A 20,488-nucleotide genomic window follows, 5' to 3' on the forward strand; every position below is an offset into this window, starting at 1 on the left:
TCGAGAGTAAGAGACTTCCTGGTCTTCTTAACAATGCTAGGCCACATTGCAAGGCATTTTGGTGGTAAGATGAGCGAGGGAAGACAAGCTGCTGCTGACGCTGTTATTGTTTTGAACTATGGGGAGTGAGTGGAGTGTGTTGTCCACGAGAGGCGCTGGTGTATTCAAAAGCCTGTTGGCTTGCGTGATACGGTGAGGCTTTCAAACTTGGAAAAAATTACCTGGATAAAACTTCGTTGAAGCGAGTTTGGTGTTCGTTAAACGAGCAGATGGTAGTAAAATTAAACATTTGTTGTGTGAACCTTCGTTAAGCGGGGGTTACCTGTACTTCAATGCAAATCAAATGTTCTCCTATTCTTCTAAGCATTGTTAATACACTCATTGAGAGACACACCATCTACACACATTTCCGTCCTTTCGGATCCACCTTGGCCACTCAAACCTCCTCTTGATTTAAAAGTTCAAACAACAGACTTGTGGAAAATGTATAACCTTGTACATCATCAATATGGCAGAAATTCTCTCCACACATCCTTGGCTCTAAATCAATTAAATATAATGTAATGACAACCATCGTGTCAGATATCACGCCACTACTGCCCAATCTAATTATGAAATCCCTATTGCAGATTTACTAACTACTAATTCCAAAAGTATTTCATGCTTACACCAGAAGAAAGAAGGTTGGTGGCCCTACTGCCGGCTCATTCATGTTCCCCAGTGGAGAAGTAACATGTGATTCCAGAGCTACAGTATGTCAGAATTGCTGGCTGCATCCTTCACATCTACTCATATCTCAGTACTGTTAATCCTGATCTTTCCTTTCCTCACCAAGCATCTGATATTAATAAGTGTCTCTGGTCTTGACATTTCTATTAGTGATGTTCCTTCACCTAACAACCAACGTCACAGTTCATCCTCCATCCATCTTGGCATACATCCACTTTTTCTTAAAGCCTGTTTTTCTATGTTAGGTTATCCTCTTTTACTAATTTTTGTTCATATATTTTGGAATCTCTTCCTGTGATTTCGAAAACCTTATTTACAAAAGAGGTTCTTATTATGAGTCACTTAACTACAAACTTATTATATATGAGTCACTTAACTACAAACCAATGTCATTAATATATACCTGTGTAAAGACAATGGAAAGCATTATCACCAAATCTGTTTGACTTCCATGAAATACACCTTGCCTAGTCAAACTCTTTCAACTATACCTATCAACTTCTACCTTTCCTTCTTACTGAAAATTTGCCTACATTCAGCCTGTTCCTAAAAAGAGTAACCGTTCTAATCCCTCAAGCTACCACCCTATAGCTTTACTCTCTTGTTTGTATAAGGTCTTTTAATTTATTATCCTCAATAGGAAGATTCTTAAACATCTATCACTTCACAATTTTCTATCTGATCACCAGTATGGCTTCCTTTAAGGTTGTTCTACTGATGATCTTCTGGGGTTCCTTACTGAGTCTTGGTCATCTTCTTTTAGAGATTTCAGTGAAACTTTTGCTGTCGTGTTTGACATATCAAAAGTTTTTAATAGACTCTGGCACAAAGCTTTGATTTCCAAACAGTCCTCCTTCGGTTTCTATCCTTCTTTCTGCAACTTCATCTTAAGTTTCCTTTCTGACTGTTCTATTGCAGCCATAGTAGATGGCCAGTGTTCTTCTCCTAAATCTGTTAATAGTGGTATTCTGTCACCCACTCTCTTTCCATTATTCATTGATGATCTTCTTACCCAAACTTCTTGCCCTATCCACTCCTACGCTAATGATACCACCCTACATCTTTCCACGTCCTTTCAGAGATGACCAACCCTTCAGGAAGTCAACAGATCATGCATGGACACCACAGAATGCCTGACTTCTGATCCTTCAAAAAATTTGTGATTGGGGCAGAGGAAACTTAGCAGTGTTCAATGCTTCAAAAACTCAATTCCTCCATCTACCAACTCAACACAACCTTCCAAACAAATATATATCCTTTCTTCATTGACACTCAACTGTTCCCCTCTTCCACACTGAATATTCTCGGTCTGTCCTTTACTCATAATCTTAATTGGAAACTCCACATCTCATCTCTTGCTAGAACAGCTTCTATGAAGTTAGGCATTCTGCGGCGTCCCTGCCAGTTTTTCTCACACCTCCAACTGCTAACTCTTGCCTTTTTACATGTTTGGCAGGGTTCTACTCACATAGTTTTATTTGATAGGGTGGAATCAAAAACTTTTTGTCTCATCAACTCCTCTCCTCTGACTAACTGTCTTCAGACTCTTTCTCACCATTGAAATGTTGCATCTCTTTTTATCTTTTATCACTATTGTACCGAGTAACAGTACTGGAATTGGATTATTACCCACTATTAGGGTATTTATTTAGTCCAAATCCTCATCTTCCCTTCATATGTGTAGCTAGGAATTCTTATATAGGGAGTCCCTGTAGGGGGAGAAGGGAGATGACGTATTCATCATGGCTGCCACCTTATAAGGTGAGAAGCGTGGTGGCTTCGCCCTCAGAACATCACCCCGCTACCCTCCCACCTCTAGTTTATCCGCGCGGACAAGCTAGGGGAAGAGACCAAAATTTTTCTTTTTTTTTTCCAGTTTAGGGGTAATTTTTTTTTTTACATTTCCCATTTGGCTCATATGTTCTGGCATGTTATTTTCAATAAGTTGTTTTCTTATGCATTGATATTTTGGTGTGATTAGCTTCTTGTCTCTACAGGAAGGTACGTTGTTTTTATAATGAGAATTTAAGTTGTGTTTGGTGAAACAGAAAGCCACTGTTCACCCAATTTTCGTCGTGTTGAGTTTGTGACAAGTTGTCAGGTATTTTTTCTTTTGTTATGGATGAGTTGGCGGATTTTCTGAGCTTAAGGGCGGAGTGGACGCCTAAAAAGGAAAATGAACCAGTAGTTAAAACCGAAGATGATACGGTAGTTAACCAGATAACGAGCGTAAGTCCGTCAGGTGCAGAGGCAGTAAATAACTTAGAGATGGAGGTAGATGCCTTGCGTGATTGTGTCTACGATTTGTTGCAGGAAGTTAGAGAGAACAGGGAGAGGCCTGCGAGTAACCCTGTTAAATGCCTCATGAAGCCCCGTGACATCCCCGTCCTTGAACTGCGTCACTTGAGTGGAGTAGAAGGAGTTGGCCGGTTAGCTGTTTTTTTTTTTCTCACAGGTGGAAAGTTGCTCAATAGATAATAGAGAGAGGCAACAGATAGTTAAAATGCGTGTGGAAGCCCCATTAGCTTTACTGGTGCAAACGGTAGTGGAGAAGGAAGTAACCTGGGCACAATTTAAGCAATATCTTACAAAGGAGCTCACGGACCAGAATGAGGAAAGGTTATTTGATTCTCTGAATGATTTAAAATATTCGGTGGAAGACGACCCCATCGAGTTTATGACAAGGTTGAAATGTAAACTAGCTTTGGTTACCGTAAGGACCGATGCTGATGACGTGCCGTCTCAGGACAGGTTGATAAAGAACAAACTGATAAAAGGAATGCCGAGAGACTGCAGGGAAAGACTAGAACTGTACCTGGACGAAAAAGTATCGTTAACCAGGTTTCTGACCAAATTAGATACTGAAAGACTGGTGGTAATGACTCGGAAAGAGAGTAGCGTACGAGCGGTTAGCCCGGCCCCAGCCCACCTACCGACTGCCCCGCGAGCGGCGGCGGCGACTACACCCACCCGGCCGCCACATAACACCACCCGCTAGTAGATTAGACCGGGTAGATCAAAGATTACAGCAATGGCGCAGGAGAGAAATACTGCCCATATTGCCGAGCTACTAACCACTCAATAGCCGAGTGCTATAAAAGACCACAACCTGGCTCCTGTTATGATTGTTTACGGCTCAATTGTCGGCGCGGCCATCCATCGTGCCCCGGTAAAGTAAACACAACACGGAATAGGATGTTATGACAATCCCCGGTAATCAGCGTAGATATCAATAACCATGTACTCGAAGCAATGTTAGATACTGGCAGTGATGTTTCACTAATTAAGATCAGTGTAATTAATGAAATGGGAATTCCAGTGAAACAAAGTTCAAAGATTCCCCCTTTGCAAGGAATCACCGGTAAGCAGATCAGAGTATTAGGCCAAGCTTATGTAACAATAGCCAGTAACAGTAACCACCCCATCATTGCTCAAGTAGCGGTCGTTCCCGATGAATATCTCAGAACACACGTATTGTTGGGAATGAACACGATCGGTCAGTCAACTCTCACTCTAGATCACCAAGCTAAGCGGATTCATTGGAACAATCTTGTTTATCCCTTAGTATTCGTGGAAACACCATATGGAAAAGTCAGGATGGTGAGAAAAGAACCTCAGTCTCCCTCTCATAACCAGCGCTTCGGTAGAGTAACAACCAAAACACTAGTGGACTGTTACGAAACGACCCTAGTGGAAGTAAAAGTAAGTGAGGAACCTAATACCGTAATAATGATTGAGGCTAAACATGCCTGTGTTCAAGATGGATTGCCAACTATAATGCGAGTGACTGAAACACGCACTGTTTTCATTCCCGTCATTAATAACACCAAAGTTAGGTTAGTGTTACGACCAGGAACCTTACTGATAAAGTATGAAATAATAGACGAGGGACAAATAGAGATAGAAGACTCACCCCTGACCATCGCTAAAATAAGTGAAGCCATCGGGCCAGAAAATGATTGTGTGCCCACAAACCAAACCCGGTGGGAAAAGCTCAAAGTAATTCTCGACTCGCGAGACTGGTCACATCTAGAGAAAGAACAAGAGCTTAGTTTATTTCAGCTCATTCAGAAACATCAAAAATTATTTATCGTACATCCTGGCGAATTAGGACTAATACAAGCAGATCCAGCCCACATTCAGGTAGACGACCCAACACCCTGTCGTACACCACTCTATCGATACCCAGAGAAAGCGAGAGAAACTATTCAGCAGATTCTACATGATTTAGAAGGTAAGGGAATAATTGAGAATTCCACAGCAGCATGGTTATCTCCGATAGTTTTAGTAAATAAGCCTAATGGAGAAAAAAGACTCTGCCTTGACTATCGAAAAGTAAACAAACAACTAACCATGGATATTCATCCTTTACCCAAACTTGACGAGCTAGTAGAAAGTGTGTCAGGCAATGATTATTACGCCACCTTAGATATGCGTGAAGCGTATTATCAGGTCGCACTGGACTCGGCGAGTAGAGATCTCACGACGTTCAGTGACGGTGTCTCGCTTTATAGGTTTAGACGCTTACCTTTTGGGTTAAGTTGTTCCCCAGCGATATTTGCCCGACAAATGAACCACGCATTAGCTCCCTTACTTAAAGAAAACTGGGTTAAGAATTACCTGGATGATTTAATTGTTTATGCTACAGATTATACCACCTTAATCCACAGATTGGATAGATTATTCAGCCACTTAGCGTCTGTAGGGATTAAACTCAATTTATCCAAGTGTAGCATTGGGCAGAGACAAGTAAAGTTCCTCGGGCACATTGTATCAAAAGAAGGCTATAAACCAGACCCAAGTAATGTGGAGGCCGTAAAACAGATGAAACCTCCAACTAACGTGAAAGAGACCCGTAGGTTTATAGGAATGGTGTCGTTCTATCGACGACACATTGAAAACTGCTCCAAGATACTGGCCACATTAACCAAGCTCACAAAGAAAGGAATGCCGTTCTATTGGACAGGTGAATGCCAGAAAGCTTTTGAAACGCTGAAGGAGAAACTAATACACTCTCCAGTACTAGGAAAAGCCGATCTCAATCGAGAGTTTGTCCTCGAGACGGATAGTAGTGCCACACATGTAGGGGCAGTGTTGATGCAGTATCATGGGAAAGAACCAAATGTCATAGGATATTTTTCGAAGAAGCTTAGACCAGTGGAGACTCGATATTCAACAACAGATCGGGAAGCGTTAGCTGTAGTACTAGCCTGTAGAAAATTTCACCATTATCTATGGGGTGTCCGAGTTTTAATTCGAACTGACCATCAGCCACTAGTCTCAGTTTTTCGCCAACGAACAAAATCTCCACGTATGAACAGATGGATTCTGGAGATGCGTGATTTTCAGTTTAAAATAGAGTACAAAGCAGGCAGGAAGAATGTAGTGGCTGACCAACTGAGTCGCCCTGTTCAGGTAGTAAATGTGGTAGGTCAAGATTCATTTCTAGGTTTGACCACCGATGAATTCATTCAAGCTCAGATAGCAGAACCTAGATGGAGAGAGATGAAGGAATATTTAGAAGGAGGAAGAATACCACGTGCCAGATACTCCCTGTCATTTTGAATCAGTTTATTGTTCACGATGGAGTGTTATATTACTCCAAACAAAAGAAAGATGGAACCATCCTATATTTATTGGTTGTACCCCAGACACTAAAGAAACAAGCTATTGTATTGGCCCATGAAAAGAGTCTGGACATTTAGGACAACTAAAACCATGTTAAAAGCTGAAGAATATTTTTACTGGCCAAATCAAAGATCAGACATAAAGAAATTTATCAGAGAATGTATAATTTGTCAACAATGTAAAACTGCACCAGCTTTACAAAAGACATACCAGGAATTGCCTCCTGTAAATCAACCTTTGGAAAGAATTAGTATCGATATTACTGAAATGACTCCAGCCAGAGGAGGTTATAAGTACGTATTAACCATCATAGATCACTTTTCAAGATTTGTAAAGTTGGTGAAGTTACGGTCCAGACACGCTGAGGAGGTAGTTAGGGTTATTAAGAGTTACTTGGGAGACTATGGGGTACCGAAGGTACTCTTAGCTGACAATGCGTGCGAGTTCCGCTCACAATTGTTGACAGAACTCTGTCGTACGCATGGGATAGAGATGGTGTTTTCCACCCCATACCATCCATGTGGGAACTCTATCACCGAACGGTTACATCGAACCATGAAGTCAGTGCTAGCGTCTCTCGGGAAAGGACAACCGCACAGGTGGTCCGAGTGCCTCACGCAGTGTCAGCAGATCCTTAATGCGGCCGTACACGAGACCACTGGCGAACAGCCCTATTTCCTTTTCTTCCGGCGCCATGCTCCTCGCTATGTGGGAACTACTTTGCCCCAGGTGGACGATGAAATAGACATTAATACAGCCTTGGAGGCAGTGAGACAATCATCCCGTGCAAATAGCAGGAAGTGGTTAGCTAGAGCGAACATTGGCCGGAAGGACCAAAGAGTCGAGGTAGATGATTTGGTGTGGATAAAAGGAACAGTTTGGTTCGTCAGCTGATAGAAAACTTGGTCTCAAGTGGATTGGACCGTATAAGGTTAAAAAGGTGAATTTAGATGGAGTGTCATATGAAGTGGAAAATGTGTTCAATGGCAAAATACTCCATAGAGCAGCTGACCGAGTGAGAAAATATGTAACCGATGAAGGGTACGTGGTAGACATGGAAGAAATTGTAGTGCCTTCCGATGAGGAGGAAGAAGACAATGAGGTAGAGGAGCCCAGACCGACTCGTGAGAGACGGCCAGTGAGGAGATTTATAGAAGAATACTAAGTGTATAGACCCCTAGGGACATTGGAATCTTGTGACTGCCCTATACTTCTTTTGCAGCTACATCAGACCCGCTGCTGGGGAAGGAGACCGCCACTGTTGGGGGTGGCTGGAATGTTCAGGAGGAGGGCCTCCTGAATCCAGTCCCCACAGAATAAGGCCTTGGAGAGGACTACGTCGGCCTCTCTACTCCGCCCCTGTACGCCTGGACTGATGGGAAGTGGGTGGCGCAACACCAACTGGGAGGTCAGGTCCTGCCGGACCGGTAGAGACGTCAAGGTCTCGCACTAAGTGGGAAATTGTAGAGTGTGAAATGTTGAAACGAAGGGCAGTAATACCACAGATACCCTGGACACTGTATATAGCTCTAAATGGTTATGTGTGCTCACGGTGGTGTATCGCGATTACGTGGATTGTTATGTGTGTGTTACTTTTTTGTTGTTGTAAGAGAAGACGAGGATTTGTTTTCCCTGAGGAAAAAGCCATGTACCAAGTAGCAGTACTGGAGTTGGATTATTACCCACTATTAGGGTATTTATTTAGTCCAAATCCTCATCTTCCCTTCATATGTGTAGCTAGGAATTCTTATACAGGGAGTCCCTGTAGGGGGAGAAGGGAGATGACGTATGGCTGCGTGCGCAGTCATCATGGCTGCCACCTTATATGGTGAGGAGCGTGGTGGCTTCGCCCTCAGAACATCACTCCGCTCTCGTCTCGAGGTACACTCTCCAACATTCTCCAGGAAGAGCTGCAATACGCCACGTGGTCTGATAAGAGCAACTCATGAGATAATCCTTATGATTACAGCACCGTTCCTGTGGAACCTTCTGCCACTTCCAGCACAGCAGGCCCAACCAGGCAGAGAGACAGAGAGAGAGAGAAGCAGGACGCCGCGAGGGACGGGCCGCCATTTTTACCTCTCAGGACGCCACCATACGCACCCTCACGCCCTCTCATCTACAGCTGAGTTACCCACGGTTTCCCCCCCCCATAGGTCTCCCATCTTATAGGTAGGCTAGGTAGGAAGTTACAGGACTGTGATGGGTTGTTATTGAATTAAAAGGTCTATTTTGTTAAGCTTGGTGTGTTCATCCCTCCCCCTTGGATTCGTTACATCTTTCTTTTCTTCCCTTACTCGGCCTAAGCTTCACTTAGGCCCAGTACCAGAGACTGAGCCTCACGAAGGTTCAGTATACAGGTGGGCTTTTTTTTTTTTTTAATCTTTTGTTGCCCTTGGCTAGTTTCCTCTTTCATAAAAAAATATATATCTATCATAAATTTCTCTATACCTGACCATGCTCTCATTAAAAGAATGATAAATATGATTACAAAAATTCTTGCTTTTTCAAAAGGCTTCATGCCCCCTTTAGAAATTACTGATGCCCAATTAGGGAGATGTGTCACTCAGGTTAAGAACCAGTGAGCTATATGACCATTACAGAACTAACCCACCACCTTGCATCCATAACTCTGTCACCATCACCATAATCATGTTTCACCAGATATTCTTATGTCTATCTCTCTTAACCGCTGAGATGCAGCTTCCAGTCATTACTACTTACTGCCTTATTTGTTTTGTAAATTTTAGTAACTTGGACTGGCGCATCAGCAGCAAGTGGTTTCCATGGATCCCCTCCTTGGTCGGGTGGGGCTGGGGTTTGGGAAGCTCACCAGGTGAGACAAGCAGGTATTGCCACCCAGCTACATATACACTACAGTAAAACAATAACCACTCACTACAAGTACTGTACATACATGCAAAGTTAAGCTACATGCACTGAATGCCAAGACCAGTCAATGCTCAAACCTACTCTTAAAAATATATAGTACACACTGATCTAAAAATGTCAGTCAGTTTCCATGTTAAAACTTACATTATACTAACACTAGGAAAGCAAAAATCTGAGGGTGAAGAGTGGAGTGACTCACGATCCTGAGATGTGCCAGCTCTTCAAAGGTGAGGTAACCCAGGATCTTCTCCCTCACAATGTCCGGCAAATCGAAGAAGTGAAGTGTACGGCTGCCCTCCAATGCCATGGTACTTGGAGGGGCTCACACGTTTGGGAGGGAGGAGGGTCACACACACGCGCGCACACACACACACACACACACACAGTTCACTCGTCACCACACAAACATTCTATTAAACACAGACACACTTCACCGGGTTAGATTAGGTTAGGTTAAGCACACAGTCACCATACATAATACACACACGAATCACACCTACACTTCACCAAGTCACCACACACAGACACCTACACTTCACCAGCAGTCACCATACACACACACACATACAGACAGACACAGACAAGCTCCCTTCATCACCAGTCACCGCTCAGTTGATATATTGTCATCACCATCTAGAAAGACAGCCAGACACCTTTCACAAGTCACAACACAGGCAGACAGAAACACATACGGACGCCCTTCTGCTGCTGCTGCTGCATCTAAAACGAGAAAATAACAAGATCAAAATGCGTGTTTGTTTAATTTATCTACCACTTTCTATCATGTTCTTCTATGCAATGGGTTCATAAACATTTCTGTACATATTTCTTTCTTTCATTCTTTCATTTCCTTACTCTCTCTTCTTATTGTTTATATTCTTAACAGCTAGGTACCGTACCGTAGAAACACAGTAGTGACTTATCGAAGAAAACTTGCAGGATAGTACGTACTACGTAGCAAGAGAGTACGTAATAGTTTGTTTTTATTTATGTAATATGCTTATGACGAAAATAAAAGATAAATAAGTCTAAGGACAAATAGTATAGGTTGGTACCAACTGTCTACGGACCTAAACAACAACTACCTATTGAATCAAAATAATTTCTTTTCGTCTTCCATCAAAGAGGGATCTATGCATGTATTCTTCAAAAACCTACCATAGTTTACTTTTCCTATGTATCGCAGGTTAAGCACTTTAATTTTCTACTTTTTTTTTACCTAATATATTTTTTCTGTTCTTGCTTTGCTTCTACACAAAGTGGAAATGAACTTTTTTTTCAGAAATCATAATAACTCACTGATGAAGGTTTTCCATAATATGTCATTAAGAAAAATGCAGTATAAGTATAGCAGCCAAGTTTGTGGCCGATATCACACTTGTCAAGCCACTGCGGTGTCTTGCCGTAAGATTTTGCATTATAGACCATAATTTTGTGTATGAAACGGATTTAAACCATAAGAAAAAAGGAAGACACGGACTGCTGCTGCTGAAGCGTAAAGTGAAAAAAAAAAAAAACTGATAACTGTCAAGGAACTGAAGGAACTTGGAGAGGTGTCATATATAGAACACTTGAAAAAGAAACTTAATTGTTTAAAATCGTTTGAAACAAACATTAAAAATACATCGTATATGCGGAGAAGAAACGTAAGATTTTCAACTATAATATAAAGCCGTACAACTTGAAAACCATAGAAATTACTGAAGATTTACGTAACAAACCAAAGACTTGACAGGTATGGGATAAAAGATCGAGACATGCGTTTCAAAATATGGGTCTTCGAATCATTGAACAATTCCTTAAGGGCGTAACCATGATGCAGGGTACTGTATAGGCCTACTTTAACCCAACCCCCCTCCCTTTTAGTGCTGGGGTGCTCAGTTCAGTTTTTTGCATGAAGGCTTTGCTCATCAAGTGACTAAATGCATACTAAATTTTTGTTGAATTCTATCAACAAATAAAAAAGTTCATAGAGGGACCCCAATATGTAATAAAAACTCACAAATTAGTAGTATATGCATCTAGTTAAATCAGTATCCACCATCCAGGATGGCGGGCCTCGTCGTCCATGTGGTCTTCACGGCAGCGTGGTATGCTGCCGTGAAGGGCTCCTTTGTTGATGCAGAGAGGCACTGCACGACGGACTCCTGCACACCATCGAGGGATTCATCGCGACTCCAAGGGTTCTGGCAAGGGCCCATGCTCCACGCCGCAGGACGACCCTGTGATTTTGAACTGCCAATAGACGCTCGCTGCCTACAAGACACGTTGGCAGCTCAACCCAGCAGACAGAGTCACGGGATGTCATGGTTACCGTGGCTCTACACCTCACGGATCTGCGGCAGCAGGAAAGGAAGAAGTACTGGGTCTCCTTCCTGGACCAGGTGCGCGGGACCCACCCTCCGGGAGGTGTGCCACCATGTCAACAGCGTCCGGGACAAGTCCAACGACAGGTGTATTCACCTAGTTGTAATTTTTACAGGGCCTGGGTATTATACTTGTGTGGCCCCGTCTCCATATCTACACACATCCAACTTTCCTTTAAAACTATGCACACTCCTCGCTGACACCACCTTCTCACTCAAACTATTCCACACCTCCACACATCTCTGCGGGAAACTATATTTCTTCACATCTTTCAAGCATATTCCCTTGGCTATCTTTTTACTATGCGATCTCGTAGTTCTATTTAAATTTTCCTCTCTCAACATCATTTGCTCATTATCCACTTCATCCAAACTGCTCAACAGTTTATAAACCTGTATTAAATCTCCTCTTTCTCTTCTTTGTTCCAAGATGAGCAAATTAATTTCTTTTAATCTCTCCTCATAGGTCATCTCTGCCAATTCCGGAACCATTTTTGTTGCCATTCTCTGCAATCTCTCCAACTTCCATATATGCTTTTTTTATAAGGGGACCAAACCACCCCAGCATATTCCAATCTTGGTCTAATTACAGTACTAATTTATTTCTTCATCATATCTTTATCTATATAATGAAAAGCTAATCCAATATTTTTAATCGAATTATATATTTCTCCAAACATCTAGTCAATATGAGCCCCAAACTGCCCATCATCTTGTATGTATTATCACTCCCAAATGCTTTACCTTTTCCACCTTTTTCAACACTACTCCTTCACTCATCTTATATAACCCTCTTGGCCTCTTCCACTCTTCCCTATCTCCATTACATGACTTTTGCTCAGATTAAATTCCATCTCCCAACTTTTGTTCCACCCCCAAATCCTATCTAGATCTGCCTGTAAGATTTCACAATCTTTTTCACTCTTCACACACCTACATAATTTCGCATCATCCCCAAACAAATTAATGTAACTGTTTACTCCCTCTGGCATATCATTAATATAGACAAGGAAAAGTATTGGTGCCAACACTGAACCTTGTGGGACTCCACTCTCCACCACCAACCAGTCCGACTTTGCATCCCATATTACCGTTCTCATAAGGGATGCAAAGTCGGTGTGTGACCCTGATCCTGCAGGCAGGGCCCAAGAACTTGTCTTGCAGTGGAAGGAAGCCTCATCCTTCTCTGGCCTTCCTGTGGAACACCAGGAGGCGCTTAATCAGCAAAGACCACGAAGGATGGAGTTGCTTTGCCACAGTGTTTCTCTGCTGGATGATACCTGTGTGCCGATCACGCATGACGAACTCCTCTCGGCAGTCAGGTTGGGCAAGTCAACAGCTCCTGGCAAGGATGGCATCACAAAGAGATGGATCTCTGACACGGAACCAATAATCATTCCAGGGAAAATCAGCATAATACCTCCTCAGGTCCCCCCAACTGGCAGAGGCAAAATGCCAGAGGCACCTTTGCTTTTGGGGATCCTACGGAGGGATTGGAGAAATAGGACAAGATACAGAAATGAGATTGTGATCGGAGAAGCCCAACGGAGATGAAAGGGTGACAGCATAAGCAGAGGGGTTAGAGGTGAGGAAGAGATCAAGAATGTTCGGTGTGTCTCCAAGACGGTCATGGAGGATAGCAAAGTTGAAGGCTAGTTCACCAGGGTGGTCAGTGAAGGGAGAGGAAAGCCAAAGCTGGTGGTGAACATTGAAATCTCCAAGAATGGAAATCTCAGCGAAAGGGTAGAGGGACAGAATGTGCTTCACTTCAGAAGTTAAGTAGTCAAAGAATTTACTAGAGTCAGAAGAGTTAGGGGAGAGATAAACAGCACAGATTAATTTAGTTTGATTGTAACTGTTAAGTCGGTTCCAGATGGTGGAAAATTTGGAAGACTCAAGAGCGTGGGCACGAGAGCAAGTTAAGTCATTGCATACATAGATGCAACATCCAGCTTTGGAACAAAAATGAGAATAGGGAAAGTAGGAGGGGACAAAGAGGGGGCTACTGTCAGTTGCCTCAGACAGCTGTGTTTCGGTGAGAAAAAGAAGATGAGGTTTAGTAGAAGAGAGGTGGTGTTCCACAGATTGAAAATTAGATCTAAGACCGCAAATGTTGCAGAAGTTAATGTATAAAATGTTGAGGGAGGTGTCAAGGCATTTGTGGTCTTCAACAGGAGAGGTGTCCGACCTGGGGACATTTTTGGTTCCCTCCCCAGAGGGGGACTCTGAGGTGTTGTTTATTTTGGGTCCCATTTTCTTTTAAATTTTGATTTGGAGTGATGGGTTTATGTGTGGTAAGTGCATGTAGTTTTGTGTGAAGGAGAGTTGTCTTTAGAGGGCACGCTGTGACTGCCCCCTTGAGTTGTGAGACACAAAGGGAAACATTCAGCAAGATCACAACTAGCTTTAATGGAAGGTTCACAGTACCCCCGTGAACTAGTGCTATTAGATCTCACTGGGAGTAAGTTATTGTTTCGGTAGGTGTCTACTACCTCCTCCTATAAAAACTGAAGACAGTTAGTCATATGAGGGGAGAGTTGATGAGACAAAAAGCTTTTGATTCTATCTTATCTAGTAAAACTGTGTGACTGGAACCCACCCAAACATGCGAAGAGTACTCCAAACAAGGGCGGATAAGGCCCTTATACAGAGTAAGCAGTTGGAGGGGCAAGAAAAACTGGCGGAGATGCCTCGGAACGCCTAACTTCATAGAAGCTGCTTTAGCAAGAGATAAGATGTGAAGTTTCCAGTTAAGATTATGAGTAAAGTACAGACCGAGAATATTCAGTGTGGAAGAGGAAGACAGTTGAATATTATTGAAGAAGAAGGGATAGTTGTCTGGAAGGTTGTGTCAAGTTGATAGATGGAGGAATTGAGTTTTTGAGGCATTGAAAGCTACTAGATTTTCTCTGCTCCAATCGGAATTCTTAGAAAGATCGGAAGTCAGGCATTCTGTGGCATCCCTGCGTGATGTGTTAACTTCCTGAAGGGTTGGTCGTCTCTGAAAGGACATGGAAAGATGTAGGGTGGTATCATTAGCGTAAGAGTGGATAGGGCAAGAAGTTTGGTTAAGAAGGTCATTAATGAATAATAGAAGAAGAGTGGGTGACAGGAAAGGACCCTAGGAATGCCACTGTTAATAGATTTAGGAGAAGAACAGTGGCCATCTATCATGGCTACAATAAAACGGTAGGAAAAAGAAACTTAAGATAAAGTTGTAGAGAGAAGGATAGCAACCGTAGGAGGGCAGTTCTGAAATCAAAGCTTCATGCCAGTCTCTATCAAAAGCATTTGATATGTTGTTACGGACGTAGCACCAATTCTCTGGTAACAACCTTTTGAGTTAACAACTGCCGGGGGAGGTAATGAGTAACAGACTGACGTGGGCGACGACTGCTGATAGCAGTGAAGGAACAACCACTACTTGTGTTCTCGAGGCATCACTCAACGGGTCGCTGCACTGCCTCCTCATTCAAAGCGACCTATAGACGAGTACCTCCTGGATGAGACCAGGCAGAAGCGCCTTCGCACCAGACTCGGGAGGAGGTGTGGTAGAAACAGCGAGGGAGGTGAGCTGCTCTGGTTGTCTTTCTTGATTCCCCACACTAAGTATTAACCTTTACATTTATTGCAAATTCATATTCAAGCAGTGATTTGTCTCATATACATACCGTGTTTATTAGTTCTCAGGTAGCTGTTTTAGGGATCCCAGTGACGTGGCCTTTGCTTTCCCCAGTTACCAGTGTTGGTGGTACAATCTATATTGTGTGTTATGTGTTTTCTACATGTTTATTTGGAGTACTTATTGGTTGGTTATGGGTATTGGGTGTGCTTTCGGTGATGTGATGTTATGGGGGTGTTCGTTTTGTGATCAGTGATCTTTTGTTTGAGCTCGTGTGTGTTCATTTTGTGACCAGTGATCTTTTGTTTGAGCTCATGTGTGTTCGTTTTGTGACTAGTGATCTTTTGTTGAGCTCGTGTGTGGAGCATGTATGACTAACTTGGACTTGTAGGTATCGCCACAAATCCTAAGATATCATACTTAAATGTATCGTTCATGGTGGAATTTGGTGTGTTTCCTTAAAGTTTCCTCTCCTGTGAACAAATGTTCAAAACCAGTGCATTACAACGTCTAATGTGACAGCAAAAGTTTCACCGAAATCCCTAACAGAGAATGACCAAGACTCGGTAAGGAACGCCAGAAGATCACCAGTAGAGTAGCTTTGATGGAAGCCATAATGGCGATCAGATAGAAGATTGTGAAGTGACGGATGTTTAAGAATCTTCTTATTGAGGATAGATTAAAAAACTTTAGACAAGCAAGAGATTAAAGCTATAGGACGGTAGTTTGAGGGATTAGAACGGTCACCCATTTTAGGAACAGGCTGAATGTAGGCAAACTTCCAGCAAGAAGGAAAGGTAGAAGTTGATAGACATAGTTGAAAGAGTTTGGCCAGGCAAAGTGCAAGCATGGAAGCGCAGTTTTGAGAACAATAGGAGGGACCCCATCAAGTCCATAAGCCTTCCAAGGGTTTAGGCCAGAGAAGTAATGGAAAATATCATTACGAAGAATTTTGATTGAAGACATGAAATTGTTAGAGGGAGGAGGAGAGGGAGCGACAAGCCCAGAATCATCCAAGGTGGAGTTATTAGCAAAGGTTAGAGAGAAGAGTTCAGCTTTAGAAACAAGTGAGATGGCAGTGGTGCCATCAAAATGAAATAAAGGAGGAAAAGTTGAAGTAAACTTAATGGAGATGTTTTTGGCCAAATGCCAGAAGTCGTAAGGAGAGTTGGAGTTTGAAAGAGTTTGACATTTTCTATTTATGAAGGAGTGTTTGGCAAGTTGAAGAACAGTCTCAACATGAAGATTGTTGAGGAGCCTCGTCCTGCACCATCTGGCAAGGAAAAACACCAGGAAAATGCTTCTGTTGACCAGATTCCCTGTCGAGATGTACCTGCCCCGGCCACCTCGGACCGTAAACAAAGGCGTCGTCTGTTCTTCCCTGTTGGCCATGGGAAGACAGCCAGTGAGCTTTTCAGCTGGTTTGCTGCTCTGCTGAAACAACACCCAGACCTGCAGCCACTCTACAAGGAGGGACGGAACCAGCCAACGGTCAGTACTGACTCCTTTCTTTTATGGCACCCTGTTGAGTGAGGGTTTTCTGGGCCTGGTTATGGAGTGCCCTGGTGAGGAGGGCACTCGCCCTGTTATTATCCATGGAGTGGCGACCCACATCAATGTCAACCTGATAGAGGTACCAGCTAGATTCCATGGGCTGAAGAGGAGGATGGTGGGGCAGATGGCAAGGCCCCAACTGTTGGGAGTGGTGACAGGTAAGGTGCCCAGTGAGGTGCATCTCCTGGGCCTTGGACGTCGGCGTGTGGAGCGGTATACACCTGAACCTGACCTGTGCCGCCACTGTAGTCGCTGGGGACACAAGGAGTGGCGCTGCCAGTCTGCCCCTCGCTGCAGGTACTGTGCTGGGCCCCATAAGTCAGCACAGTGCCTGGATAAGATCAAGAAGGGCACCAAAATCCCTCCTCACTGCTACAATTGTGGGGGTGACCACAACGCCCACTCCACCCTCTGCACTGTCAGGCCTCGGCCCCAAAGGGAGCCTGCCACGGATGAGGTGAGTCGGACCAGGCTTGTGTTCCGCCAGGCTCCATCCCCCCAGACCAACGCCTGGGCGATGAAGCCCTCCTTCTCGGCCGCTGCCCCTCACCTGTCCCAGCCTTCCTGCCCCACTGCTGGCACTTCAACCACATCTGCCGTGTTCCCGCCATTGCCGCAGCGCAGTGCTACAGTGCCCCCTGTGCCTCTAAACACAGTGTCCCAGGCAGGCATCACTCAGGAACTGCCTGGCTACCCAGCAGCTAATGGCAGTGGTGAGTGCACTAGCCGCCAGAGTGGACAATCTGACTGCAACAGTCTCTGGTCTTAGTACCGAGTTTGCCGCCTTCAAGAACCAGCAGCACACAGTATGCAGTGAGACCTCCACTGTGGCCCCAACCCCATCCCTAGCCAGCGGTGCTCAACAGGGCCGAGGAGAGAGTGCCGTGTGTCGGCATAGCCTGTGCGACCCACCCACGAAAAAGGACAAGGCCGAAGGGCAATGTGGAACTGCTGCTGCACCCACACCGAGGATGGATACCCCCGCCAAGCCAGTCAAGGGAGCCACACGACAGCCCCGGAGCCTCTCAGGGATGGCCCCTGCTCCCCCTGCTTCAGAGAGCAAGTCACCTGTGGCAGACTGTGAGGAGGATAATGCAGGTGAATGGACACTGGTCAGCCGAAAGAAGAAGCCCAATCCCAGCCTGGACTGCCAACCACGAGCCGGACCAGGGACACCTGAAGACTGCCAGACCAGGGACATCTGAAGACTGCCAGCCCCGATGGCTGATGGCAGCCATGCAGATGCTGATGGAGCACATGTCTCGCCTGACACAGGAAGTGGATGGCCTGAAGACACAGATGCAACACCATCGCGATGAACGGTAAGACTTTCCGTACCCTAACATGGAATGTCAATGGTCTACATGCCCATTTCACGGACTTACACTCTCATGTCCTTCTCCATAAGCCTGACATTATTGCCTTACAGGAGGTAGGGCCAAGGGTGCCTGAGCTGCGGGGTTATGCCTCCCACACCCTCAGTTGTGGTGACGGCAGTAGTCGGGGGATGGCCACTTACATTAAACATGGGATTCCAGTTAACTTCATGGAAATGGGGGTCACTGAGGGTATTGAATTTATTACTGTTTGCTTGCACACTGTGGGTGAAATTATTTACTTTGTAAACATGTACATTCATGCTGGTGCCTTAAATATTGCAAATTTTCCTGAATATGTTCTTGAAGAGCAAAGTGTTATCATGGGTGACCTTAATGCCAGGCATAAGGAATTAGGAAGCCACCTCACCACCAATGCCAATGGTGTGCGCTGGAAGGCTTTCCTTGACACCACAGATACAGCTGTACTTACTGGGGACCACACACCCACACATGTTCAAGGAGGCAGACTTGATTATGTAGCCCTCATCAATATGCCAACGTATACTGCCCAAACTTATCTTGTCAGGTCATTGCTGAGCGACCACTTCGCCCTGGAGACGACCCTCCTGGTGCAGTCCGCCCGGCAGTGCCCAGGAAGCGCTTGACGGTGCCACCATCCAGGATGACAGACCTCGTCGTCCATGTGGTGGTGTGGTACGCTGCCGTGAAGGGCTCCTTTGCTGATGCAGAGGCACTGTATGACGGACTCCTGCACACCATCAAGGGATTCATCGCGACTCCAAGGGTTCCAGCAAGGGCCCATGCTCCACGCCGCTGGACTTACGCTACCGACCCTGTCATTCTGAACTGCCAACAGGCGCTCGCTGCCTACCAGAGACGTTGGCAGCTCAACCCAGCAGACACAGAGTCACGGGATGCCATGGTTACCGTGGCTCGACACCTTACAGATCTGCGGCAGCAGGAAAGGAAGAAGTACTGGGTCTCCTTCCTGGACAAGGTGCGCAGGACCCGGTCCCTTCGGGAGGTGTGGCACCATGTCGACAGCGTCCGGACTGCAGGTGTGTGACCCTGATCCTGCAGGCAGGGCACGAGAACTCGTCTTGCAGTGGAAGGAAGCCTCATCCTTCTCTGGCCTTCCTATGGAACACCAGGAGGAGCTTGATCAGCAAAGACCACGAAGGATGGAGTTGCTTTGCCACAGTGTTCCTCTGCTGGACGACACCTGTGTGCCTATATGACGAACTCCTCTCGGCAGTCAAGTTGGGCAAGTCAACAGCTCCTGGCAAGGATGGCATCACCTATGATATCCTCAATGCTCTCCTGGAGGTAAAGGTAGACAACCCTATCTTGGATTTATTTAACATGTCTTTCACTGCAGGCAAGCTTCCCGCTCTTGGAAAACAGCCATCGTCATCCCAATACCCAAAGGTGATGGCACTTTCGCCCTATTTCTCTCACCAGCTGTCTGTGTAAGATGATGGAACGGGTAATATTGAACAGGCTTATATACAAGGTGGGCCATGTACTCTCTGGCAATGTACATGGCTTCCTAAAAGGTCACTCTACAAGTCATTGTTTTGTTGAGTGTCTTATAAATAAGGATGCTACCTGCAGAGCTTTCGTTGATCTCAAGGGTGCCTTTGACAGGGCCAACAAAGATGTTATTATGGAGGAACTCATTCTCAAAGGTGTCAAAGGTAGATTATTAGGATGGATCAGGGACTATTTGTACAATAGAACAGCACAGGTTTGGTTTCAAGGTGCAGTCTCCTCTGAGGAAGTTTTGAGCTTGGAACACCACAGGGTGGAGTCCTTAGTCCAATGCTTTTCAATGTTTTAATGGACAAAATTGCGCTGTTCCTTTCCGCAGGGCACCCAGGTCCTCATCTATGCTGATGACATACTCCTCCAATGCCCCACACCCAGGATTCTCCAGGTTGCTTTGTCACAACTGGCAGCGTTGTGTGTCCAAATGGGACTACTGATTAATGAATGTAAAACAAAATTTCAAGCTAAAGGGAAGGTCTCTCGGCTGCCCACTGTAAATAACATCCCCATCCCTAGAGTTCACATACACAAGTACCTGGATGTTCAGATGAGCTTTAGGAAGTGTCTTCAAGCCGTCCACTATGTTCGAGACCTCTGTCTGCCACGGCTAGCACCACTTCGGCTGCTAGCCAACAGGGGCCTGGGGGTGGACATTCCAGTCCTAAGAATGTTCTATATATCTGTCATACAGTCCCTTATTGATTATTGTTTTAATACAGTTTAGTGCCACCCAACTCCGTCCCTGGAGCTTGTACAGAATGAAGCCATGCAGATAATCTTGGGATGCCCCAGGACTGCACAGATTGAAG

At 44.8% G+C, this 20,488-nt stretch overlaps 1 protein-coding gene across 5 annotated transcripts in view; it reads right to left on the reverse strand.

The window, feature by feature from the left end:
* The window catches only part of LOC123515448 (F-box only protein 28-like), a 185,558-nt gene extending 175,264 nt beyond the window's left edge, over positions 1–10,294 (reverse strand). For 4 of the 5 annotated variants that reach the window (XM_045274021.1, XM_045274020.1, XM_045274019.1 and 1 more), the window contains exons 1-2: positions 10,149–10,294; positions 9,449–9,969 (exon numbers count right to left, since the gene is read on the reverse strand). In XM_045274021.1, coding sequence (XP_045129956.1) covers positions 9,449–9,556 — 108 coding nt within the window. In that variant the 5' untranslated portion in view covers positions 9,557–9,969; positions 10,149–10,294. The remainder of the gene's footprint in view (positions 1–9,448; positions 9,970–10,148) is intronic. The other variant, XM_045274018.1, reaches the window with a different exon arrangement.
* Positions 10,295–20,488: the final 10,194 nt, after the last annotated feature.

The sequence above is a fragment of the Portunus trituberculatus genome, chromosome 39, assembly GCF_017591435.1.
Source record: "Portunus trituberculatus isolate SZX2019 chromosome 39, ASM1759143v1, whole genome shotgun sequence".
NCBI classification, from domain to species: domain Eukaryota; kingdom Metazoa; phylum Arthropoda; class Malacostraca; order Decapoda; family Portunidae; genus Portunus; species Portunus trituberculatus.